General features: G+C 39.1%; 4 protein-coding genes across 7 annotated transcripts; 1 reads left to right on the forward strand and 3 right to left on the reverse strand.

The window, feature by feature from the left end:
• The first annotated feature begins 480 nt into the window (after window positions 1-480).
• siae (sialic acid acetylesterase) lies at window positions 481-5,563 on the forward strand. Its single transcript, XM_027280685.1, has 10 exons — window positions 481-693; window positions 921-1,082; window positions 1,532-1,686; window positions 2,275-2,413; window positions 2,723-2,885; window positions 2,991-3,073; window positions 3,155-3,288; window positions 3,517-3,671; window positions 4,503-4,689; window positions 4,854-5,563. The coding sequence occupies exons 1-10, from the start codon at window positions 639-641 to the stop codon at window positions 5,112-5,114; spliced, it is 1,494 nt and encodes a 497-aa protein (XP_027136486.1). The 5' UTR covers window positions 481-638; the 3' UTR covers window positions 5,115-5,563.
• Window positions 5,564-5,770: 207 nt separating this feature from the next.
• On the reverse strand, window positions 5,771-12,058 carry tbrg1 (transforming growth factor beta regulator 1). 4 transcript variants are annotated; one of them, XM_010757124.3, is made up of 15 exons: window positions 11,885-12,057; window positions 11,565-11,696; window positions 11,088-11,145; window positions 10,898-10,980; window positions 10,719-10,755; window positions 10,275-10,337; window positions 9,314-9,550; window positions 9,129-9,199; window positions 8,733-8,974; window positions 8,511-8,647; window positions 8,216-8,362; window positions 7,933-8,030; window positions 7,643-7,753; window positions 6,974-7,119; window positions 5,771-6,180 (listed from the first exon to the last, which is right to left on the reverse strand). In XM_010757124.3, the coding sequence occupies exons 2-15, from the start codon at window positions 11,681-11,683 to the stop codon at window positions 6,092-6,094; spliced, it is 1,638 nt and encodes a 545-aa protein (XP_010755426.2). In that variant the 5' UTR covers window positions 11,684-11,696; window positions 11,885-12,057; the 3' UTR covers window positions 5,771-6,091. The 4 variants fall into 4 exon arrangements, with proteins under 4 accessions (XP_010755426.2, XP_027136485.1, XP_010755428.2 ...); XM_027280684.1 differs by lacking the exon at window positions 10,275-10,337 and having other exon boundaries at window positions 11,885-12,058; XM_010757126.3 differs by lacking the exons at window positions 10,898-10,980; window positions 11,088-11,145 and having other exon boundaries at window positions 11,885-12,054.
• Window positions 12,059-15,052: 2,994 nt separating this feature from the next.
• Window positions 15,053-18,598, reverse strand: LOC104940507 (collagenase 3). The gene is made up of 11 exons (XM_010757127.3): window positions 18,323-18,598; window positions 18,133-18,249; window positions 17,908-18,035; window positions 17,656-17,804; window positions 17,402-17,527; window positions 17,003-17,164; window positions 16,477-16,654; window positions 16,271-16,395; window positions 16,015-16,183; window positions 15,759-15,862; window positions 15,053-15,465 (listed from the first exon to the last, which is right to left on the reverse strand). The coding sequence occupies exons 1-11, from the start codon at window positions 18,452-18,454 to the stop codon at window positions 15,362-15,364; spliced, it is 1,494 nt and encodes a 497-aa protein (XP_010755429.1). The 5' UTR covers window positions 18,455-18,598; the 3' UTR covers window positions 15,053-15,361.
• A 1,604-nt stretch (window positions 18,599-20,202) lies between these two features.
• Window positions 20,203-24,943, reverse strand: mmp20a (matrix metallopeptidase 20a (enamelysin)). The gene is made up of 10 exons (XM_010757153.3): window positions 24,824-24,943; window positions 24,093-24,340; window positions 23,705-23,853; window positions 23,426-23,551; window positions 22,095-22,256; window positions 21,867-21,978; window positions 21,644-21,786; window positions 21,267-21,423; window positions 20,911-21,014; window positions 20,203-20,606 (listed from the first exon to the last, which is right to left on the reverse strand). Exons 1-10 carry the CDS (start codon window positions 24,941-24,943, stop codon window positions 20,506-20,508), a joined length of 1,422 nt encoding a protein of 473 aa, XP_010755455.3. The 3' UTR covers window positions 20,203-20,505.
• Window positions 24,944-25,375: the final 432 nt, after the last annotated feature.

Genomic DNA, 25,375 nt, shown 5'->3' on the forward strand with positions numbered 1-25,375 from the left:
ATGTACATTAATCTATTGATGATTAAAATTAATTAATATAATTATTCTGGATTCTGGGCCATTCTGCATAATGAGTGCTTTTGTTACATTAAGTATAATAATAACAATAACAGTAATAATAATAATAATAATAATGATATTGTTATTATTATCAAGTATTATTATTATTATTATTATTATTATTATTAGTAGTAGTAGTAGTAGTAGTAGTAGTACTAGTAGTAGTAGTAGTACTAGTAGTAGTAGTATTTTGTACTTTGTACTTTTGGCCTCTATTTATAGCAGAAATAATCCCACTACTGCTGATAAAATAAACTAGGATATGTGAGTACTGTTTGAGACTTCACAAAATTTTGTGTTTTGTCAGAATGATTAATAAGAGGTTTCAACTATTGTCCAATATGTTGATATTATTTGATCAAATACAGTACACTTTCGTGCTCTTATTTTGAAGGTCCCCAGTCAGCTGCAGCAGCCTCTAGATGACGTCAGATGACGATTTAAAATCCACGATTTTTTCTCCAAGTCCCTCAGAAATCATACAGTTTTCTGTCTGTTACATAGCTCACCCTTATGACTTTGTATGACAGAAAAGATCCGCATTTTATTTTTTTAAGATCCTGGGTTTTCTTCCTGTCATGGCAGTAACACTGTGTGTTGTTTTCATACTTGTAGCTTCTGTTCACAGCTCTGGTGAGTACAATCTGTCAAAATATCTGTCAGCAAATTTAAACTGAATTGTACTGGAATTCATAGCAGTGTCAAAGTTGTCTGTCACCTAACAAACCAAAGCCACTTACCCAGCGCGTCTGTACTTATTATATATTTTCTACTTTATTACATTGACTTTGAAAGTAATTAATACTATTAATACTATAACTATTTAATAATCATTATTACTTACTTATTTGTGTGTGTAGATGGGAACCTGAGCTTTGCCTCTTATTATGGAGACTACATGGTGCTGCAGAAGTCTCCAGAGAGAGCTGTGCTGTGGGGCTATGGCCCCGAGGGTACTCAGGTCACTGTTCACTTGTCAGGACCAATGAATCAGGAAAGCTTAGTGGTCAATGTGACAAACGGTGAGTACAGTCACTTGTTGTCAGGTGGGAAGTTTATGCTGACATCCGCAGATTACTGAATGGAGGTAGAGGTCTCACTGGGGGAGGATATGGCAGAAACACCATTTTTGTGTCAGAGATTTTACTGTGCAACCACTATTGCAATTCATATCTCAGATATTTCAACCACTCCTAAATTGAACATGAACGTAATCATGTGTCATACTTGTAGTTACACCACAGAACGTGTTTTTTCTGCTAATGTGTTTAAAATGTCAGAATAATTTGTTTCCATGCCTCAGCCCTAAAGTAAACAAGAGCTGAATGTCAATTCAGGTCAGGTTAATTTATATAGCCCACTGTTACAAAACTGCATGACCCCACTGTCCTTAGTCTAAAGGGAAAAAGCTTTCACTTGTTCATTTAGTCACTTTTGTTTACAGTCCATGTATCAATGACTGTTTTTACAGGCACCTGGTATGCCACCCTTCACCCTGTTGAAGCTGGTGGTCCTTACAATGTGACGGCATCCAATGAGAACGGCACAGCCACTCTGACAGATGTGCTGTTCGGAGATGTTTGGCTCTGTGGAGGGCAGAGCAACATGTGCTTTGAAACATATAAGGTTGGCCCGAGACAGTGACACCAGTTTCTGATGAGCTCATTTACATTAACTTAAATGTGCAACAGATGTCTGTTCACTTATATTACACAGAAAACATCAAATGTTTGTGTTATTTAAAGGACCAGTGTGTAGGATTTAGTGGCATCTAGCGATGTAGTTGCAGATTGTAATCCCCTCCATTCACCTTTCCATTCCAAGTGTGGAGGTGAAACTACAGTGTCTGCAAAATGCACAAAAAGCACCCTATCTAGAGCCAGTGTTTAGTTTGTCCATTCTGGGCTACCATAAAAATGGTGTTTTAACATGGCGGTCTCCATTGAAGAGGACCTGTGTTGTCTGCAGATATAAAAGGCTTATTCTATGATTTGATGATTTGATGATTATACACTAAAAATGATTCATATTATATTTAATTTATTCTGTAAATAGAGCTCCTTAAATCTGACACACCGGACCTTTAATGTACTTTATTTCTAGTTATGTGTAACAGAATTGGCTGTAAAGGACTGTGTCAGTGTCAGAAAGATGACTCACAATATCTATTAATAACTGTTTTATTTATGTATGTATTTATTCACTGTCCAATAGATTTTCAACGCATCAGAGGAGCTGGCCCTCGCAGCAAAGTATCCTCATGTGAGGCCTTTTATGGTAGCCGAGGAAATGAGTAAAACTGAGCTGAGTGATTTGATTAAAGTGGAACTTCCCTGGTCTGTGCCCACAGCAGGTGAGTCAAGGATTTATTTATTTATTTATTCATAGAATTATTTAAAGACTTGTTCGCGGCTTAAGGTTTTGGTTTGGGGTATTGAACAGCAACTGAAAACACTAATATTGCAAATTTATTTCATATATTCCTGTTCCTGTATCCAAGCTACTATTTTGTTTTTATTACAGCACGGGACAGTGTTATATACTGTATGATATAATCACATGTAATAAAACAAACAACAAATATCAACCATGCGCTTACTACCACCTACTTGCATTATGCCAAATGCCGACTGACTGATTAACAGGTGGATGTTTTTTCCAGCAAATGTGGGAAGGTTCTCCGCAGTGTGCTGGCTCTTTGGACGTTATATGAACGAGCACCTGAAGTACCCCATAGGACTGGTGCAGTCCTGTTGGGGAGGCACACCTATCGAAGACTGGTCATCTTCAAGAGCACTGCAGAAGTGTGGACTACAGCAAAATGGGTAAAGATATGAAAAAACACAGTTCAGCTAACTTGCTGCCAAACATGTTACATGATTGTTCTATCTAATTTCACCCCACCTTTCTCATGCACTGAATCTCGTCAGCCCTCAGGCAAGTTCTGTCTTGTGGAATTCGATGATCCATCCGCTGCTCAACATGACCATCAAAGGAGCAATCTGGTACCAAGGTAAGGCTACCTGCACAGGTATCAGATGTTGGGTATAACCACATGTATGTTATGTATCAATAAGGCTTGGCTCGATTTCAGGTGAGAGCAATACAAACTATAATCAGGACAAGTACAGCTGCTCCTTCCCTGCTATGATTGACGACTGGAGGATGGCGTTTCACGAGGGCTCAGGAGGGCAGACAGCTGATGACTTCCCCTTTGGATTCGTCCAGGTATGTTAGAATTATTAGTATTTAGTTTTCATTTGTAGAATAGAAACAAGTATAGATAACAAGACCATTGAAAGTTTGAATTAGTGCAGGTATTGTGAACTTTTAAAAGCACAATTGAATTGAATTATAAAAACGTATGACTTTGGCACCCACTACTGCTTGCCACTTTGTAGCTTGCTACCATATAGGTAAAGCATATACATATCATCTAATCCTTTGTACTTTCAGCTGTCCACTTACATAAAAGGCTCCACACTTGATGGCATGCCAAACATCCGCTGGCACCAGACAGCAGATTTTGGCTTTGTCCCAAATCTCCGGATGCAGAAAACCTTCATGGCTGTGGCTCTGGATTTACCAGATGAATACTCGCCCTATCACCCGTAAGGATTGGGTTGATATGTATTCATAGCATGTAAATTATTCCTCTGTAAGGTTGTTGTGATGTCACAAGTATTTTTTTTCTTCTTGTTTATGTTTATGTCTACGTTTATCTGTCGAGTTTTGTTTTTTTAACTGTACCTATGTCTCTATGTGTATGCACTATGAGAGCCAAGTGTAACTGGAGTCAAATTCCTCGTGTGTGTACACATACTTAGCGAATTAAAGTGATTGTGATTCTGATATATCTTATGGATATAAAAAAAAATGAAATAAAACAGTGAAAAATTGTAAAATATGGGACCTTGGTCTAAACCAAAAGTGTGTTTTTGCAGGCTACTCGTACACAGACAGGTGGACTGTGGGGCATGAATTAGACATGGATACCTTGTTAAATAAACATTCAAATAACTGCGTTGCAACAATTCTTACATACGTCAGAATTCTCTCTTAACTTGAGACATGTGGTGCAGAAAGATAGTGCTATTTTTAACCACCATGACAGTTTTGAATATGTTTATGAAATGCTGCTGCAGTCGTTTTAATTGGAGCAAAGAGCTCAAAATACACCTGTTCAAATGTTTTCTAATCTGGCTTACTGTTCCTCTTTGGTTGGATTTTATGGTCCTTATAAACATCTATAAGACCTTTCATGGATTTGCTGCCAAAGCCCCTGGCAGGATTCTCACTTCCACAGACTTTCCAACAGACAGGAAAACAGCTTTCTGCTGATGTGATTACTGTATTGACTTTTAATCTCTCTATTCTGGTCTTATCAAGTGGCTCATCCACGATGTTTGTTAAAATGATTTGTGATTTTATTTTTGCTTCAGGATCCATCCCAGAGATAAGCAGGACGTAGCATCCAGACTGACGTTGGGAGCGAAGGCAGTAGCTTACAATGAGACGGACGTGCCCTTCCAAGGACCTTTCCCAAACAAAATCACGTCCACTTCGATGTATCTCAACATTACCTATGACCAAACAGTCTCTGTGACACCGTCTGCAGGCATCTTTGAGGTAAGACTCCCAGCAGTATAGTCAGTGTGAGTTATGTCCCATATTCACCCAGTGGCTTTATGAACAATGCTAACACAAATTAAATACTAATTACATGTATTTGATACTGAATAAACTAATTTATTGCTAAATAAATATATATTTTTTCTTTTTCTTTTATTAAGATCTGTTGCTCAGTGACTGAGGATCCATGTGGGCCTACTTCTCACTGGGTTGCAGTTCCCATCATGCAGTGGGATTCGACAACTGTCCGGGTATCTGCCAACTCGTGCCCGCTTCCTTATGAAGTAGCTGCCCTCCGCTATGCATGGAGAGACTGGCCCTGTGATTTTAAAGCCTGTCCAATCTACAGCACCAGTGGGATTTTACCTGCACCTCCTTTTATCATCAACCGCTATGAGGGAGACGTTTGGGAATGTCAGTGAATATGTCTCTCATTTTTACAGATATAAAGGCACTAATCAAGTATTTAGCCATAAAATCTTAGAGGGAATGATGGATTTATTCATCTTTTTTCCTTTATTGTTTTAATTGATTTGATTCACACTAACCAATCCATTTTTGTTGAGTAATCCTACCAGTCAGTCTGGCAGAACACTCACCATCACTTTGTTGATTGTTTTAAGAAGATGGGTTTGTCAGTCACACACTGAAAGTGCTTACCGAAGCCTAGAAAGGCAGATTGGTATAATTGTAGTTACACTGTTTAACCTGTATACAATCTACACTGCCACAATCCCTGCCAATTATTGCTCGACGGTATGAATGTAGAAAATCATGACAAATGTGTGTTACAAAATTCTAGATTTTTTTTATTTTACAACACAAATAAGTCTTTTTTTGATTTTTGCACAAATAAATGACAAACTAGCAACTATGTGTGGATGTGTTGCATTCAAAACCAAGTGCTTGTACTTGAAATGTAATGAAGTTATTGAATAATCAAACTGGACGATGTACTGGGAAAAAAAATGGCATGTCTTATAAATGCAACCTTAACTATTAACAGTCCAACAGTATGCCATGTACCAAACAGGAATATGGGAATAACCCTTTTTTCTGTGTAATAACCAGGACTCAATTTGTTAATATTCAGCACAGGCGTTTATATACATATACTGTAGTAAAAAATTATATTGTCAATACAGAGGTGCTGGGTTTATGTTGCTATTGGCACAAAGCTAACTCATCTGCCACATTCATTATATTAGCATCAACCATGATAGGACACATCCCCAGTACTACTGTCTGGGACTTGTATAAGTTGACATACAATGAATAACAGAGTTTTTAGTTATTATATTCCTCTGTTTCATGAATTATTGAACCAGAAAGGAGGGGGAAAAAAACAATGAGAATAAAAGTTTAATAGGACTGTGATCAAATTCAACCTTGATGTGAATCAGGAGTTGAAATATGACGTCGAGGGCTTCATGGTGGGGGAGGTCAGGTGGTGCTGATGAGAGGAGCTGGGAGACTGTGGTGTCTGTCCTGAGGAAAGACAGATGGATAAAAGGTAGAAGAGTGCTGAGTGATCATCATGCCATCATTAGTAAATGGGAGAACAAAAATAAAAGTACTGTGTAATGTTTGGCATTTCGGCCATACTTTTACTTTGAAATCACTTCCATACTGTGGCTCCCTTTTAGCTGTCAGCTAACCTAGCAACCTTCATTTATTAGATGTTATTTCCAGCAGTTGGTTCACCCACACTCCAGCAGAGAAAAGTAGAACTGAGCAGCTCCACTGGAGCAGCTTCACTTTCCTCACACATTTTGACAGCAGTTGTCGAGGAAGGAGAGACCGTTTTTACTTGTTTCCCCACCAAGGCACTTTTACTGGCTGGTAGACCTAAAGGCTCCCTTTACGGGTGGGCGATCTGGTCAAAAAATAATATCAGGATATATTTCATCACAATAACAAATCACAATCTAAACTGTGACCTTTTTTCTCACTTTTGAAAAGCCCTGTAGACGAATGGTCACACTTGAAATAGCCTTGGAACACACATTATTGCATGAAAGGGTACTACACGGGATTCAAAATGAAAACAGAAGTAATGGGACATTAAAAACTGAGATCTCTATGATTCGCCTGAAAAATACATCTTATCAGATGGCCCCGCCACGAACTACCCTAGCTGCACCAACGTTACTAGGGAAATGTTTGCTTGTACATACAATAATGAAAGTCTGTGTAAATCAAAAAGAGGTGACAGTGTTAATAAACACTACAACCAAGCTAAAAAAAATAGGTAATTATGGAAAAGTGATATTTAAGCAACCTGCAATGTGCTCCATCTTGATGTTCTCATCAAAGCCCTGGTGTCTCTGATAGGCATCGAAGTTGACCGAAGCGTCGTCCTCTGACAGGCTGTGAGGGACTTGGCCATCACCAGGGCGACAAACCTCAAAACGTATCCATCGGTAGCTAAATAAACAAAGAAAAAAGACATCTATATATAAAGTGATATAAACTTGTGGTGAATGTAATCTGGCTGAAACTACGTATGTAGAACATATTATAATATGACTGAAATATATGAATCATGCCCTCTAACTAAGATGTTTTCCTTCTAAGGAAAGTTTTGGATGATTTAATATTGTGTTTTCCACATCACTTAGAAATTACATCTCACTCATCATATTAACATATTTCCAATCTGGGAAAACAGGTTGGAAAATATGTTTCAGTCTATAATAATTAATGTAATTAAATTAAATTCCCTTATAGTCTCATAGGCACATTTCTGGTTTTCCCAAAGTTACCACACCACCTACAATGTGTTTGTTTTTAGTAATGAAACTAGATCAGTCCAGCCTACTGAGCACAGTAAGTTTTCTGCTTTTGAACAGACAAAAAGTCAAAAATGTATTTTCAAAATAATAATCTGCAAGTCAGAAAAGATTTGAAGTGCATGTTGTGGATTGCAGATGATCAGGGAGGAATTTACTTGCTACATTTGCGTGCTCCAGGACAACTCTGGATGAGGTTCTGGATGGTTGGGTGTGAGAAGCCAAAGAAGTCAGCTCCTGACGGCACGATGGGCACAACAGACTTGGAACTAAGAGAAAGAAACAATGAAAGACTTAATCAAAGTATTAAAAAAAACTTTTTTGGAATTTGTATTAGATATTTGATGGACATTTTTTAGAAGAAAACCTTTGTATTTGTTTGTTAATTTATGCAAAATACACCAATCAACCACAACCAACACGAGCTTTTGTGTTTGATCTTTGGTACCTGACAGATGCTATGGCCTTCAGCAGATTGGAGTGGCACGTCAGGGCAGAGGAAGCCACGATGGCATTCTGAGGATCTTCTTCAGGGACAATCTCAAACTGGGGGAACAATATTGGACTGCATGTGTCAGTAAAATCATTCAAAACCAACAAAACACAACTTAATCAACAAGGATGTACATGGCTGTTTTGATGTGCCCATTTGTATCACTAACAAATGATGGACAATTTGGAAAACCTGACTTCATCAACCACTGTGTGTGTGCATGTGTGAGTGTGTGTACCTGTGGACCTGTTCCCCCATCCTTAATTTGGCATGTGTACAGGCACTGCTGGTCAGGGTTTTTCATGCTGGCAAAGACTCGCGTGCTGCAGAAGCCCACTGGATATATGGCGCACTCATCATGGAACAACATCCTGTCTGTGATGATCTACAGAGTTTGATAAAAAAAACAACAACAACACTTTTAGATATGTTTTCACTCTATCAACATTTACAGTTTAAACATGTGTGGCTGATAATATAGGTGACCATGGTGATAATAAAGCTATGACATGTGAGTGAAGCCAGGCACTGACTTCTCCGAGGCTGTAGACGGTTAAACCTCCCAGTACGATAGGAAAGACGGGACGACCAGATGAGTCCAGAGGGATGGGCTGCACCAGCTTTCGAGACCCGTCTGCCAGCTTTCTCTTCTTAGACATCTTCTTTGGAACTGAAGAAGCACAAGAGAATTAAGTAATGAGGCCAACTGTACAATGTGAATGCAGATGCTCATTATACTTGAATGTAGTACTCACGTTCCTCCTTTCCGTTTTCCCTGCCTCGTTCTTTCCTTTCCTTCTTTGGTTTTTTTAGAGCTCCGTCTTCCACTGTTGACACCACTGGTGCCAAGTTGTGCCCCCCAGACAGGCCTGAAGCCCCTGCAGGACCTGAGGTCAATGCCACAGGTGGCACAGGTGGATGAGAGCTTGAGCTAGGGGTTGGCAATATCTCCCCCTCTGACAGAGACTGATACTGCAAGAGTGACTTCAGTAAAAACCTGAAAATTGAAATGTGTATGAACATCAGTCATTGGGGTTTTGTGCAAAACACAAAGTTATTGAGATAAATTAGAAGCTCCTTGCCGAACACACAACTTGGCCAATACCATTTTTTTAGAAGATTAAGGGAATTTGTGAAACATGTCCACTCACCTTCGCTCCTCCTTCGCTCTCAGAAACTTCTCTTCTAAATGGGCAACTTCATCACAGAGAGCTGCATTTTCCTGTGGGTATCAATCAATCTTTATAATATCATAACACCTCAAATATGCATGATGTGAAACGAAAACCTTCTGTAAAACTAGTCAGAGCTTTTCAAGGATTAATAGTTTGCTCACAAATATCATGGCACGGGCAGTTTTGCGCAGTCTAAGGTACTTGAGTCGGTACTTTTCGTTCTGGTTTTTTCGTGGACCTCTCTTCATCTTGGTCTTATGCTCTGAGGAACTGGCGGGGGATGGGAAGGCAGGCACTGAGGCACCTGAGCCAGAACTGGAGATGGTATTCTGCTGCGGAGAGCCGAGGAAAGTCTGGGCAGTGAAGGCCTGCAGGGCTTGCTGCCGCTCCTCATCAGTCTGTGAGGAAACAGATCGGGAGAGAAAGACAAGAGATTTGTACGTGGAGTACCTGAGGCTAGTGCCTGCGTTGCCTTCAGGATGATGGATGAAAATACAGACTGAAATGTAGACAATAAAATAACGCTGATGGAGCTTACACATGAACTGTTGTATAATGAAAGTTACTGAAAACAAAATGTGTACGAGAGCTTCAAAACTAAAGAAATTGTTTGTTTCATACTAAAAAAATTGATCTAGGAAAGAAATCTTGTTGCCAAGTGTCAAAATAAGTTCAATATGGATGAAAGATCCCACTGCAGACTAGTCTTTAACAAAGGTCAGCGTTTAAGCTTTTATGGTATACTTTTGTAGCTATTAAAAGGTCGTATTAGCACTGTGGAGTACTATATATTGGGAGCAACTTATAGAAATCTCTAGTTTACAATTTATAAAGTAGGAAGTAAACAGCAGATATCGTGTGACATTACGCCAGATCATCAGACTGCTAGATAGCATTGAAACCCTGTCACTGTATATCATTTTTAAGATAAACAACTTGTGTCTATATGATAGAACTAGGCCAGGCAGTAATTTGTATCAAACTGTCGTTCTGGACTCTTGTGAGATCTTGTATGAACAACAGCATCTCGGTATCCATGGCCAATGGTCAAATGCATTTTCAGTATCCAATAACACATTCGAGTTTAGTATGAAATTAGCATCAGTGTCCCATATAACTCACCAGCAGTGCAAAGACTCCGTTTCTGTTTTCAATCCTCTTGAATCTCCTGCTGCCTTTTTGTGTCTGAAACATAACGTGAGACTGAGGCCAATGCACGGGGCTGGGAAAAGTAACTAGTGGCAAATTTGCTTGCCAAAGGCTGGGGTGTCAATTTAGATTCATTCCACCGTTATTAGATACAGCAGGTTCAAGGCTTCTGCATCCGAGCACAGAGCATCCTTTATTCAACAGCGCAGAAGTGCCTGTCTCTTTTAAAAAATCAAGTAATGAGGTCAAAAAGGCAGGGCGGAAAAACATGGAGACAAGAAAAAATAGCAACATAAAATACAGATGATTGCATGTACTGTATCAACTGGACTGGACACAAATGCCAAATGGAGTTGCAGGTTATTGTGCTCAACAGCAGAGGCTGCTGTCAGACTGAGTCTTAAACGTCTTCCTTACCTCGCGGTACATGACAGCCTCCAGGCTTGACTTTGCACTGCAAAGGAGACATCGACAAGTTAAGTCTGGAGTCTAAATGTGGATTACAAAAAAACATTCCAAAAAATCTCTAGCTGGCTCTGGCTTAACTTGAGCAAATGAGCAATAAGATGGGTGGTAAACTGAGAGTTTTGCTATACTTGGATTGAACAAGTCCTCTGTCGATGATTCTCTGTTTAATCTCCTTTATGTGCATGGGACGTCCAGCTTCTTCTAACACAATCTACATGAGAAAAAGGAGAAATACTCACAAAAAAACTACTCTGAAAAAATGGTGAATGTTAATTAATAAAACCAAACATGAAACTATGAGGAACAAGTAGCAGATACCTGTGCGGCATCGAGCCACGTGAGGTTTGGCTTCTCTGCAATTTCACTAGGCGGTTCGCTGTATATATATATAAAAAAAACTTCAGTATGATCCAATGTAACATTTTTAAAGCACATATACATCCACACTAGGAAACTAAGCATGATTGCAACTGCAAAGGCACCATGGGAGGTAATGCTACAACAAAACAAAGAAACAAAACTTGAATGACAGAGTCCAGGATCACAAAGCACTTCTCCGATGTCTTTTAGGAGATAATATGGTATTAAATCATTGTATTGTAAATCTGATTTGATTCCCTGTGAGCACAAAACTCCACACAGCGACAACACATTTTCTTTTACATGGATGGGATGCTGTAATACATGAACTTGCACTTTGTATGTCCTATATACACATGCAGGGTAGTCTACGCTTTCTAAAAGGTAAGACACAGCAATGACACGTTGTAAAATGACGTTATTTTTTTCAACAACCTCTCCAGAGTTTCAGTGGTGCCAGACAGACTTGCAATGCTGTCCAGAGCAGGAAACAGAGAGTAGTTGCCCTGTCCGTCAGCCTCCATCTCGGATTCAAATGTGTTGAGTGACTCCATAGGAGACAGAGGCCTGAGGGAGAGAAGGAAGAAGAAGAAGGGACATTTGGACAAGGGACGTCATGTCTTCAGGTAGCCCAAACACCGAGACACACACACACACACTGCGTATTATGTCATACTGTTCAATTCCTCCTCCTCCTTCCTAAATAACATAACACACACGAGTAACAGTCAAGCTAGAAGCAAACACAAACACACCTCAGCGAAACTGCAGCAGCAAACCAGTGAGTCTGTGCTCCGGACTGTTTGTTTCCGTGTGTCAGCCGGAACCTTCAGTCGACTCCGTCCAGTTGTTTTTTCATACGGAGCTGCTAAACGCTAACCAAGCTGTACTGTAGAGCTGTGAGGAGGAAAATGTGTCCTGGTTATACTGTTCAAAGAGCTAGTATCGACAGTAAAAAAAAAAATGCGTATATTAATAAAAGGAGCTCGATAGAGGACATTAATACTAAGAGCACTTTACCGGATATCCGGCGTGTGGTTTGTTTACATCGTCTGCGTTCACGTGACGCTGCAGCTTTTGTAGATGGGACTTGTGTAGTGTGTGAATTACACTTTTTTTTGACGTTAAACAATGACGTAAATAATAAAAAGGCTTTCACTTGAAATGTCTCTGCATTTCTATACATGTGACAGATACTGTGTAAACTTTATATACCCCCCAACTCACCTCATTAGGTACACCTGTACAATCCAATGTGATCAGGGTTCCCACGGGTGCTTGAATTCCTTGAAAATGCTTGAATTTCAATTCAGTGTTTTCAAGGTTGTGAAAATGCTTGAAATTTGTGTGATGTCTATTTGTCACTGTTATTGCGCTATGGTAGTTACACAATACACCGCTCACAAGCTGAGAATACAAGCCAATTCACAATTAGTTAAAAATCAAAACAGTCAATCTACCACCATATGAAATAATGCTAATTAGACCCATATTATTATGCCATACAGTGGCACCGCTGCGCTTCCCATGACCATCATGGCAAACACAACTAGTAGGCTACCTATTTAAAGGTGCTGGAAAAATGGAAAAACTGGTGCTTGAAGGTGCTTGAAAAGTGCTTGAATTTGTTCATGAAAAAGGTGTGGGAACCCTGTGTGATCCAATACAACAGCATGGCCTTGACTTCTTTGACTACATTTGGTTTCAATAGATGGTAGTGTTGTTCTGGAGTGCATTATATTAAAAGTTTCTAATATTCTGTATGCAAATACATAGAGTAGTCAAACTATTGTCACATCAGAGTGCTTTAACAGTGGCACTGAATTCCCTGTCATCACAGGTCACAGGATATCTATTATTCATGTTGCCCCATCCAATTTTTGGTGTTTTTCATAACTACTGAAAGTAGGGTTACTCCTGTCATACCTGACCTCAATACAGCATACACCCAAAGGACACTGTGCTAATGTGCAGCTTGGTTATCTGAAAAACTCGGTCAATATACGGTCAAGGTAACTCTCAAAAAACATTCTCTTTGACTGATTTTTTGTTTGCCTTCTTTATGGCACCTGCAGTTTTTCAAAATGCACTGCAAAATGACCTATGGCGAGCAGTAAATGTTTGTGTGGTTGCTGAGAACAACACACAGATGACCAGAATATTTTGTGGAACCACACAACCAAAATGAACTGTCCCACAATGGAACACAAGGTCTGTTAAAATTCATGGCTGACAGAACAGAGGTTAAACTGAACATCTCCATAAAAGGTTAGTTTTACCTTGAATCTGATTTAAGCAGCTACTTCTTATCAGTCTTGAGACCTCAGAAAATTACAACTATAAACAGTTGGTTCAACAGAGTTACAGCACATCTCCCTAGTTGTTTCATACTAAAAAAATAGATCTAGGAAAGAAATCTTGTTGCCAAGTGTCAAAATAAGTTCAATATGGCTGAAAGATCCCACTGCATTCTAGTCTTTAACAAAGGTCAGCGTTTAAGCTTTTATGGTGTACTTTTGTAGCTATTAAAAGGTCGTATTAGCACTGTGGAGTACTATATATTGGGAGCAACTTATAGAAATCTCTAGTTTACAATTTATAAAGTAGGAAGTAAACAGCAGATATAGTGTGACATTACGCCAGATCATCAGACTGCTAGATAGCATTGAAACCCTGTCACTGTATATCATTTTTAAGATAAATAACTTGTGTCTATATGCCAGAACTAGGCCAGGCAGTAATGTGTATCAAACTGTCGGTCAATATACGGTCAAGGTAACTCTCAAAAAACATTCTCTTTGACTGATTTTCTGTTTGCCTTCTTTATGGCACCTGCAGTTTTTCAAAATGCACTGCAAAATGACCTATGGCGAGCAGTAAATGTTTGTGTGGTTGTTGAGAACAACACACAGATGACCAGAATATTTTGTGGAACCACACAACCAAAATGAACTGTCCCACAATGGAACACAACGTCTGTTAAAATTCATGGCTGACAGAACAGAGGTTAAACTGGGCTAATTTGCTGTGTACTGAGAAATCAACATCTCCATAAAAGGTTAGTTTTACCTTGAATCTGATTTAAGCAGCTACTTCTTATCAGTCTTGAGACCTCAGAAAATTACAACTATAAACGGTTGGTTCAACAGAGTTACAGCACATCTCCCTAGTTATCATTGTGGTTAATATCCATACCAATTGTTGGTTTTATCTGCTGAGGTTTTAAGATAAGTTTGAGGTTTCTTCCTGCCTTCTGTGGTGGTCACAGAATTGGAAAATTAGAAAATTACGACATCTGCATTTTTTGTCCAGTAACAGTGTCCTGACAGACCACAGGTTTCTACTTAGGTAATAGTCCAAATAACAAATGCTAAAATATGGATACACAGCCTTGTTCACCTCCATTGCACTCAAGTAGAAGCAGAAATCTTCATGACTGGAAAAGAACTAAATATATTTTGCAATAATTTGGGTGAAATGACCCTTTAAAGGTCCTCTTTTCTTGACTGTCTATTCTGCACTTGATGACCTCCATGGTTTGTGTTGTGCCTGAACCAGGATTACTGGATACTGCGTGCACATATACTTCCATATTCATGAAAACAGTCGTGACTGAGCTCTCTTTCTGTAATGAATCTCCTCTTATGTGGCTAAAGTTGACCTACCGAGCTCTGCGGTCCTAATTCTCAAATTACAGCATCCAGGCAAAAGACAGACATGAAATACAAAGTATTTCATACAAGTATTTCATAACATAACAGTTCAGACATGAGAAAAGCTTTAGTTTGTAACCCAAGTTGGTGTGTGCAAATAATAATATTCTACAAGTTGGGTCCTGATATGGCTAGAGAGGATGGAGAAATTGCAGGGTAGCTCTTGCTCTAGCGTAACTTTGTTTAAACATTTATTCGTGTTTTAGCCAGTCGTTTTACACCCAAAATTGTGCAATTTAATATCACTAAATGAGTAAACGTCTCAGTACATTCTTTAAAGATTTCAGGACAGAAAAAACAAACATTTAAGCAGGTCAAAGATGATTTACAGAATTGATTGAATGATAATCACTGACTGGCCTTTGCCTTATTTGACTGCCCTGTTAAACATCAACCACAAAACATTGACCACAAAACATCTGTCTCTGAGACTTCCCCACGTCATACATTTTTTTCATGATATACATGCAGTTACATCTTGGACATAGACTGTACATAACTGTGTTGTTGCATCTCTTCTCAGTAACAGTTGAGCCAGCCATAGTTCAGCAGTACACGCATGACTCTCTTGTATGGCAGGTAGTATTCACTCTGTCTGGCACCAGATGAGAAATATAGATACCCTGTGGAAGAGAAAATTCACTTTATGTGCATGTGTGCTATTGAACAGTTTTGGATTATTTGGCCACTCGGGGGCAGCGAAACAAGCTGCAAACACAACATTGTTAAGCTGAGCTAACTGTCTCCTATCTGTAGTGTCATATGAACAGACATGAGAGTGGGAAGCAAAACTGTCAAAATATATAAAAAGACTGATTATGATGATAATCATTTTTTGCCATTTTGATCAGGTACCAAGGTGTGTCTTTATTTGTATGAAGGGGGTTCAATGATTTAAGTGAATCACATTTCTTACCATAATTCTCAAAGGCTGCATCAACTTTGGAGCCTATGCCAGAGAAATCCCAAGTGATTAATCGTGGGTATCCGTAATCCATTCGATTTCTGCTCTCATCATAGCTGCAAGAGGGAAAAGAGACACTTTGACAAATGTTTCGTGCTTATGTAGTCATGCACAATAAATATCTCAGTGAACTGTGTTTATATTACAAAAGAATGAGCACATGCCATGTTAGTAACAAAATAAAATCTTGATCATGACCAACTCTCACCTCCAATACTGTCTATTGACAAAAATAAGTGTTTTTCCTGTAGTTGGCACATAGACTGCTGCATCCACCTTACTGACCGAAGAAGGGAGGCCCAAGCTGGTGAGAGACTTTGGGTAGCCTGGAAGGATTGCCTTTAAGCCAGAAGCCCTTATGCCCCAGTATTGATTACCTGCAAGGAGACAGTTGGTGGGTATTATTTTATGTAGTTACCTACCTGTATAGCTCCAACATTCAAACGAAACCCCTTAAATATTACCTTCAAACAAATAAACCACATCCTTGTTTGGGACTTCAAAGGCAGCATCGACATATTGAATTCGTGGCCATTTTCTGCTCACTTTAGTTAAACGGATTCCCCGTGAATTCTTCCTCCAATAGTATCTGAAAAGGATTTGACATTGAACTGTAAAAAGATTTATTTGCATAGCACATAAACAAGATTATCACACATTCAAAGTGTACCCATTTTTGAAGAAATAGAGTTCTCCTTTGATGGAAGTCGCAGCGTCAAACACAAGCCCGCGGCTGCACTGCTCATCTTTGGGATTTGTCAGAGGATCCTCTGTTGGTTCCTCCGGCTCTGGTTCAGGATCTGGCGCAGGTTGTGTTGGTTTTGCTGTAGGCTGTGGTTTACGGCTGCCTAAAAGATGGATGGACTATGAAGATTTGTCATCCTAACTAAGAGATACACTTTTAGACCCATTTTGACATTTATTTATGCTTGGGCTTTAAGCTTGTGTTTAAAATCAGTCTGTCATCAATCAGTCAATCAGTCAGACTGTCAAGCATACAAACCACAATGAATATAAAATGGATTCGGTTTAATTACTGTGCAGCTCATCGCGTGGAAGCTGAAATTGGCAAACTACAGGACAAGGCATGTGGCTCAGATACAGCCAAATATAAAAGTTGAAAAATGCAATATGTGGTCTGATCAGTATTACACATTAATGTGAATCATTATACAGAATGTGATGATTTTGCTCACCATAAAGGGCCTGAACCCCACGCCTGTCATCATCTGGCAGCCTGTATCCGTAGGTGTTGACATATTGATAAGTGGGGAACATTAGTGCACGTCTGTCCCTAGAGTGATCCAGGCCCAGTGCGTGGCCAAACTCATGAGCTGCCACCAGCAGCAAATTCACACCTTAACAAACAGTGATTCCAGTTACACATGTTTTATTCAGTGCTTTTGCTTTTCCTTGCAGGTATTTATTTTCATTAAATTCATAGCCTTTAAGAAAATATTTGTTTTGTAAGCAAGCAATAAGTTATAATGAAAATTTTGATAAACCTATTGGCTTTATTGTTTCACACACTGGACAACTGAACTGCTGTGCAGTGAACTGTACAAAGCCTCCACCAGTGGACAGAGTATATTTACCTCTTCGGGTTAGGGTCCAGGTTTCATCATCATCAAAGTGTGTGTCCCCTCCCTGATTCTGTCCAGGAGAGTTAGCATGAGCCAAGACTCCACCCGCCCCATCAAAAGGGTAAAAGTCCCCGTGATCTGTAAAGGGACAAAGAAGATAAAGTAATTGATGGAGTCTATAATGCCCTGCAAAGAAACTGATGTAAAGATCTGTTTATTAGTTTAAATTTATGTATTTAAAAATGTTTTGTTTAATCCAGACTCACATCCACCCTTGAAGAGGATCATAATGTCTGCAGTGCCGCTGTAGATCTGTTTAAAGTCCAGCGGGATGACATCGCTATAGAGCTGGAAGGCTTGACCAATGGTTGTATCTACCTCTCTCTGGGTCAGATCTGGAGTGTACCGAGTGATTCTGTTCAAATTGTATTATACCGTATGCTGTTATCATCATCACCATCATCTTTGGGTTCATATATTATGCAGAAGATATATCACTGTATGCAACTTTCAGCTACCTGTATGTGACTAGCCTCTTCTGCCATCTGGGTTTCCCAGCAAAGTGACCATATCGGCTGATGTCTGACACACCACACCGAGGTGACTTCATTATCGTAATCGTCTCATTGTTCACGACGCCAGTCACCTGGTGGTCAGATGATGATATGAGGTAGAGATTTTTTAGATTTTTTTTTAAGTGATCTTTGAAAAATGGGCAAATAAAAGTAAAATCTTGCATTTACCTCCAGGCCAAAGAAGGCCTGCATGGCCTCTAGATCCTCGCGGAAGGTATTATTAGTGAGGCTTCGAAGTGAGGTATTTTTTGTCCCAACATCACTGTAGAACTGAGAAACGTATTCCTGAAACCAGAAGAAGAAAGACCTGGTTAGTCCAGACAGTTGCTAATATTTTTGCAGAATTTTACTGCATTACCTTAGCCAGGTCTTGTTCCTCTGGGGAAACTGTTGAATTATTGGTAGGTGCTGTTGGGGCAATGGTAGGTGCTGCATGACACAGGGCTGTACAACCCAGCAGCAGCACTATCCAAAAACCAGCAGGAGACATCTTGTTCAAATGTTTTCTTCCTTCCACCCACTCCAGCCTTGACAGTCCGAGGTGTTTACAGTTCTGCTAAAAGCTGAATAGGAGTACTGTACACGGCATCCTCTTACGCATTCCACCGAATGTTAAGAAAGGTCTGTGTGCCAGAGGGGGAAGGTGAGTAAATAGTGGCCCCTCTGATAACACAGTGGGCGGAGATGATGTGATCAGTTTGACGTCACTAATGAAACATTTGTGACACAGTTGAATTGAATTAATTAATGTTTGCTTTATTCTGTTCGTGTGTGTTTTATAAGAGATGCTTCCTTGTATCGTTCCTTGAAACTGTATCCCACCTTTATGATCTACTTTGTGATTCTTACATGTTTGTATTATTTGTCACATGAACATAGTGTGATAAACTAGGCACGAGTTCTGAGTAAAATATACTGTGGATACTGATAAACATAAAGAAAATCTCAAATTGACACACGGTTTTCAGTGTTTTTTTGTACCTCTTGATAACCCTTTGTGTACAGTGACCACAGTCCAGTTTGGTGGGTAAACATGAGCACAGTGTTTCACATGACCTTATTTCTAAGCACCAAAGTTCACTGATTCACTGGATCAACTATGGAACAATGTTGCTAAAATAATCCTTGATATATGTGCCTACTTTCCAGTGCATCCCTTCTTTCATAAATAATTTAAGCCTCTTTTCTTGCAAAGACAAAGAAGGAATGACACTGCAGCATCAGCACCCAATCCTGAGGTTCTCACACCACATTTGAGTGTTGACTATATTTGATTTAATTTCATGCTACTTTGTATTTCTTTACAGTTCAGTATGTAATATTATAATTTGACTTCACCACATTTATTTGTGAGCTGAAATTATAGGTTCTTTGCAGACTAGCCCAAACTTATAAAAGTCTGAAATACAATGCATTGTTTTACAGCACTTTACATGACTCTATACTGTAGTATATAAAGCAGTTAAAATTAGCTCCACCTCAATGCTGTTTGCATTAATCCACAAGTATAATATAAAATCATGAATCATCGACTGGGACCATTTGGGGAGTATGTTTAGTTTTATTCTCAGAGTACATTATTGGTAATAAAATCTATGTACGGTACTTTCTGATCCGAGACCTCAAAGTGCTTTTTCACCCATTCAAACACACATTTATACACTGACGGCAGAAGCTGGTACAGCACTCCCTAGTTAAAGTGCTCACATTGTATAAGCACACACTTTAACATCAGACCAATCAGGAGCAGTTCTGTGTTCAGTAAGCCCCAGCCTCTTTTTTAGGCCTCTGCTTGAAAATGACATACCCAAAATGAAAAAAGTATATCTCTACAAGTACAACTACAAGGTCTTTTTAAATAAGTATCAGTATGTATGTCACTGGCTATGAGTAAATTAAGATTTCATTTCCGCCTAATAAAAATTCACACACACAATGAGTATCTCTTGGAAATGATGCCATTAAATCTAAATCAAAGCATAGCAAAATATGTGGACATTATCTCTGCCAGGTTTGAGTCTTATCCTCCAATTGGTGGGCCTAAGAGGTTAAGGATGGGGACTGGGGGAGCCAGGAATTGCACCAGCAATTACTAGACATCCCATCTGAGCTACTGTAAAGAATCAGAATACATTTTTCCACCAAAGATGTAACAACTGTGTCAAACAAAAGCATATGAGATGTATGGACAAGAGTGACATTTTATTGAGTTCAGTTTGAGATGTGCTGTTTGTGCATATTCATAACTGTTATGTTAACATCCCAAAGTACATAAAGATAAGAAAAGGTAAGGTATTTAAGATGATTTGAACACATTAGGTCTATTTAATAGTTTACATTGTAAGTCATCAGTAGTTTACATGGTTCCATATAAGAGATGTAATTTACATACAGGTGCACACATGCTCCAAAAATCAAAACAGTTCAGTCACAGACATAATTATTATCTCAGTTTAACGACTATTACCTTTCTCTTCCCATCATTTCTCATTTCATTTTCTTAACTGGATAAAGGAATGAATTCTGTGACTCATCACTGGATCAGCATCCTAGCCAAGAATTTGCTGAAATTATATTCACCACCCGTTTTTTTCTGAAGTCATACTGGTATGATTTTGCCCCGCTGAAGATGAAGATGCTACCTGCCAACAGAACATGATACATAAAGTGTGTTATCTCATGTCGCTTCAAAACAAATTAGATGAAATGTGAACAACAAAGTTTAGCTGTAAACAGAGGATGTCTACATGCGTAACACATTGTTCTAAAACTGAGGCAAATGGTGTTTTCCGTATAAAAGTGTGTCCAGTGCGGTAAACCCCACCCGTCTACCACCTAAACATGGTAAAAACAAGAAATTACAACTTCTATTTCAGTTGTATTCTATTTGTGTGCAGCTGTTCAGGTCCACATTATACAAAGTTCATGACCATAAACAGTGTTTACCATGTAACTTGAAGGCAGCGTCGACCTTTCTCGGGACTCCAGGCCAGTCCGTTTGGATGAGTCTGGGGAATCCAGGGTCCATCCTTCTTCTGCCCTCATCATACCTGAGATTGGATTTAAATATTTTTCAGATTGGAATTTTTTTTTAATTGTTTTAATTGTTTGTTTGTTTTTCATACTAGAATTAATTTGCTGTTTGACTACATACAGTGCTATAGTGTAAACTTCCCTGTAGTATTTTGATCATGATACAACTTGATTTACAAATGTATTGGCATTACAGGTATGGTGTAGACATTAACAATGATTTTTTTTTATTCATATATATCAAAAGAGAGCATCATTTTAAATGTTACCTGTAATAAACCTCTCCTATGAAGAAGACTGTTTTCCCATATTCACTGATATGCACGGCAGCGTCAACCTGCCTGACTCTGGAGGAGAAGCCATACTCATAGATGGAGCCAGCATGACTTCTCATCTTAAGCTGTTGAACCACCCAGTACTTATGACCTAGAAAAACACAGCCGTGTCATTGCATTTTAGGACACTATGAAAAAACAGCAACATACCACAAGCACTGCCAAACTCAATGAGCCTCTTGCATGAACTGCAACACTTAAGTTGCACAAGGCTGTAATTTAAGTGCAACACTGTGTTCTCCTACTGGAAATCCAGCCTTGTCATGCTGACAAGGACTAAGTGATGCTTTGCAGACTGCCCATTACTCTACCAGTGAATATGTATGCCACGCCTTTGGCAGGGATGTCATAAGCGGCATCAACGTGAGAACTGATGCTCGGTAAATATGTGCTGCTGTGGCTCTCTGTCAGGCGATTCCAATAAGTTGTCTGTGTTGTTCTCATCCACATGTACCTATTGACACAATACACAGACTCAGTTGTAGCTTGGTGATATCGACGCTCTTTTGCACTCATAATTTAAACATGCTGTACCTGTTTTTAAAGAAAACAATCTCATTTCCAATCACAACTGCTCCATCTAAAGAAAAGTTGGGATCACACTTTTTGGGGACTGGTTGTGTTTCCACTTTTTCTGTTGGTTTTCCTAAAAGACATACAGACAACAGGATGCATTACATGTAGATTATGGTGCACCATTCTCTGATCATTTTCCTTCCTTTTTGTGAAAACAATTAACAATTTATTTTATTTGTTCCTCACCATACAGTGTTTGGATCCCAAGCACATCATCTTTGGACAGAGAGTACTTTGTACTAATGTGATTCCTGTAATTGGGGTACATGATAGCAGAAGGGTCTTTTGAGTGAGTCAAACCCAGTGAGTGGCCAAGCTCATGAGCCGCAACAGCGAACAGGCTGTAACCTGAAATACAGCAACAGACAAGTCCTGTTAGACCAATTATCACCTATCACCACAAGTAAACTGACATAGAATCACACTGTGGGTTAGAAACTTCCACGAATGTTGCACTTTTTGGCCACACCCCTGTGATAATGTCAGCTGTCAAAGACACACCTGCGGGTGCAACTTGTTTCAACTTACAAAAGACAATGAAACAGCAGTTTGCTCCCAGTTGTGGTTCAGAATTGACACAGAAGTAACAAAAAAGAAAAAAAGAAGAAGAAGTCCTGCATTCATAATTGTCTTTAAACTTACAATATTATCAGCAAAATGTAAGTATCAAAAGGGAATGGTACGTATGCAGGACATGCTCCCCATGAGAGTTATAATATTATATATCATATACTGGATTATTAAGTATCCAAGTGCCCTTTTATTGTTGTAGTTGTTGGGGTGAAACTCACTTTGCTGATTAGTAATGTGATTTTATGACAATGCACCAAATATTAACTTTAAGGTTACAGTAAGTGAACTAACTTAGTTGATTAACTGTGAAACAATGTAACGAAGTAAACAACAACAAAAAAATGTTTCCCTCTAAAACAAGGCTCCAAAATTATTACCAAAGGAAGATCACATAAAATAGCCTAAATGTGTGTGATTTGATTAAAGAGATTTTCCAGTCATAAACAAATAAATGGGAGACCTTTTTATGTGATGTAATCTGAAGTTATATCAACTAGGCTATCTTGGTGTCACATATAATGTATAATATATTATTATGCAGTCAGGAATTGAGCAAAACTAAGCAAGTAAACTTAGGGTGGGGGGCATGAGGGGGCACCCTTTCCCAAGCTTTCTCTGAGGGGAGGCTATTCCAACTTCCAATTTCCACTCAGAGGGGAGGCCCACATTCCCAGACTTCGGAAATCCCTGCTCTGGGGCAGAAGTTTAAAGTAGCAAAACAAATATAAAATCTAAATAAAGTACAATTACCCTAAAATTTTACTTAAATACGGTACTTGGGTACATTTACTGAGAATTAGTTTAGATTTTCTTGCCCATAATTTTACTTTGCAGCAGCAGTAAAGTAAAGCAATAAAGGGCAAAGATTGCACAGTTTCAGCTTACCTTGTTGACTAAATAATGTTGCCCCTCGCATGCCTCTTAACATGTTGTGACTGACAAACCTTGTCTCCCTGTGGTCCACGTTTCATCTTCATCAAAGTGCACATCTCCTCCTAATCCCTCTCCTGGCTGAAAGGCATGAGCCAGCACACCCCGGGGTCCATCAAAGGGAAAGAAATCTCCATGTGCTGAAACAGAATAGACAAGATCACACTATGAATTAGACAGGATTTATAAAGAATCGAAGGTGCTGTGTTTGTATCTTTTTGCACCATATGAATTCTGTTTTGAATGTATCCTAAACAACATAATTATCTTTCAGAAGTAGTTTTCAGATTTACTTCTGCGGGCGAAAGAGAAGACTATATCAGCTTTGCCATGGTTTACTTTGATGAACCTCAGTGGCGCTGCATCACTCCACATCTTCAGGGCTGAACGAAATGAGCTTTCCACATCCTCGCTCTTCATGTCCGGGGTGTACTTGGAAGTCCTGCATGCCAGTGCCAAAGACAGACACACAAACTTGAGACTGTGGGAGCAAGAAGCTCCACAACTGCTGCTAGTGATGCTGCTGCTGCTACAGTTACATATCCTCTATTAACAAAGAGAAATCTAAAAGTAAAACAATCAACTTTTTTTTTCTTTTCTTTTTTTTTTTACAATATGACAAATAATAAAAACTGAAAAAAAAAACAAGGCATGCCTCTGAGTTGACACAAAACATCTCACATGTATGTGATGGTGTGGTTCTTCCATTTAGGCTTTCCGGGGTAAAAGCTGAAGTTTTCCACATCTGAAACACCACACCTGGGCTCCCTCATCACATCCAGGGTGTTAGGGTCCAAATGACCTGTCTCTCTCAGACCAAAGAAGTTCTGCATCTCTCTGATCTTCTCCTCCATGGTTGATGTAGACCTGATCCTCCTTCCCGACACTCTGCCTCTGGGGTTCAGGTTGTAAAACCTCTTGAGGTAGCCCTGTTGTTAAAAATCAGTGTGGAGGCTCAACTCCATTATCTAGTATGTTACAGTAAATGTCAGGATTATCCCTCAGTTATCCTTCTTATTAAACATGCAGTATATAAACGGCAAAGAGGTAGACACAGAAAAGAAAAGACTAGATTAGAAAAGGATGTTGAGATAAATGAGAGGTGGATCGGCAAGCCAATATTTTACTACTGTATATGTGTACTGGTTGCTTTATGAAGAAATGTTTTAATGTAGGTAAAACTAAAAGTTTAGCTTTGTTATTACTATAAGCATTTGTGGTATGTAGTGGTACATTAGATACAGATAAAAACATCAATAAATAGATACACGTATTTGTAATATAAGAAGCCGTTTTTACTGCGTTGTACCACTTAGAGCTAAATAAAGAAAGGAACAAAACATTGCTTCGTTACAGTTTGGAATAGGTTTTTGCATATAATCAAGTATAAAGACAGTTGTCCACCCACAAACCTCAGCCAGCTGCACATCCTCAGGCCTTGGCCGCTGATCCTGATGGATGGGTAGAGTCCACAAGATATCCGCTAACAGCAGAGAGCCCAAAGCAGATATCCACAGCCAGAACAACTCCATGATTTAAATGCACATTCCCACCAAGCTTCACATTTTTATATAGGAGTATTCTCAGAGGGGTGTTGGGCAATCACATGGCCCAAAAGCTCACAATCCTGGTAGTTACAGCTGGGTCTACCTGCCCCAATTTACTGGAGGTTTTGTGGTTAAAACCTCCCAATGAAACGTCTTCATACGATGTCTGGGCTTTCTGTCTGTAATGGTATAATGTGTGTGTGTGCAGTGTGTTTTGAAGTATAGAAACCATAAGCCAAAATTGATGTTTGTAAATTCTGTAGATTCTATGCTGTCAAGTCAAAACACGCAGCCTTGAAGCAAATCATATATGTACTGTATATCAGATATGTATATGTCATAACCAAAGATTTTAACTGAAAAAACCATAAAAGCATGTTACCGTGGGGTACATATAAAACCACAAATATGATTAGG

This window comes from Larimichthys crocea, chromosome VII, assembly GCF_000972845.2.
Source record: "Larimichthys crocea isolate SSNF chromosome VII, L_crocea_2.0, whole genome shotgun sequence".
In the NCBI taxonomy this organism is placed as follows: Eukaryota; Metazoa; Chordata; class Actinopteri; family Sciaenidae; genus Larimichthys; species Larimichthys crocea.

Excerpts from the sequence above, each read along its gene's own strand:
- siae (XM_027280685.1), top strand. The coding sequence starts at position 639 with ATGGCAGTAACACTGTGTGTTGTTTTCATACTTGTAGCTTCTGTTCAC. Across the intron at positions 1,687-2,274 it reads TGTGCTTTGAAACATATAAG|ATTTTCAACGCATCAGAGGA; the intron begins GTTGGCCCGAGA and ends ACTGTCCAATAG. Across the intron at positions 2,886-2,990 it reads TGTGGACTACAGCAAAATGG|CCCTCAGGCAAGTTCTGTCT; the intron begins GTAAAGATATGA and ends GAATCTCGTCAG.
- tbrg1 (XM_010757124.3), bottom strand. The coding sequence starts at position 11,683 with ATGGAGTCACTCAACACATTTGAATCCGAGATGGAGGCTGACGGACAG. Across the intron at positions 9,200-9,313 it reads CTGCCCGTGCCATGATATTT|GAAAATGCAGCTCTCTGTGA; the intron begins GTGAGCAAACTA and ends TGATACCCACAG. Across the intron at positions 7,120-7,642 it reads GGAGCACGCAAATGTAGCAA|CTACCGATGGATACGTTTTG; the intron begins GTAAATTCCTCC and ends TTGTTTATTTAG.
- LOC104940507 (XM_010757127.3), bottom strand. The coding sequence starts at position 18,454 with ATGTCTCCTGCTGGTTTTTGGATAGTGCTGCTGCTGGGTTGTACAGCC. Across the intron at positions 16,184-16,270 it reads TGTGGTTTATTTGTTTGAAG|GTAATCAATACTGGGGCATA; the intron begins GTAATATTTAAG and ends GTCTCCTTGCAG. Across the intron at positions 15,863-16,014 it reads GTCAATAGACAGTATTGGAG|CTATGATGAGAGCAGAAATC; the intron begins GTGAGAGTTGGT and ends TCCCTCTTGCAG.
- mmp20a (XM_010757153.3), bottom strand. The coding sequence starts at position 24,943 with ATGGAGTTGTTCTGGCTGTGGATATCTGCTTTGGGCTCTCTGCTGTTA. Across the intron at positions 23,854-24,092 it reads AACCACACCATCACATACAT|GACTTCCAAGTACACCCCGG; the intron begins GTGAGATGTTTT and ends ACTGGCATGCAG. Across the intron at positions 22,257-23,425 it reads GTGGACCACAGGGAGACAAG|GTTACAGCCTGTTCGCTGTT; the intron begins GTTTGTCAGTCA and ends GCTGTATTTCAG.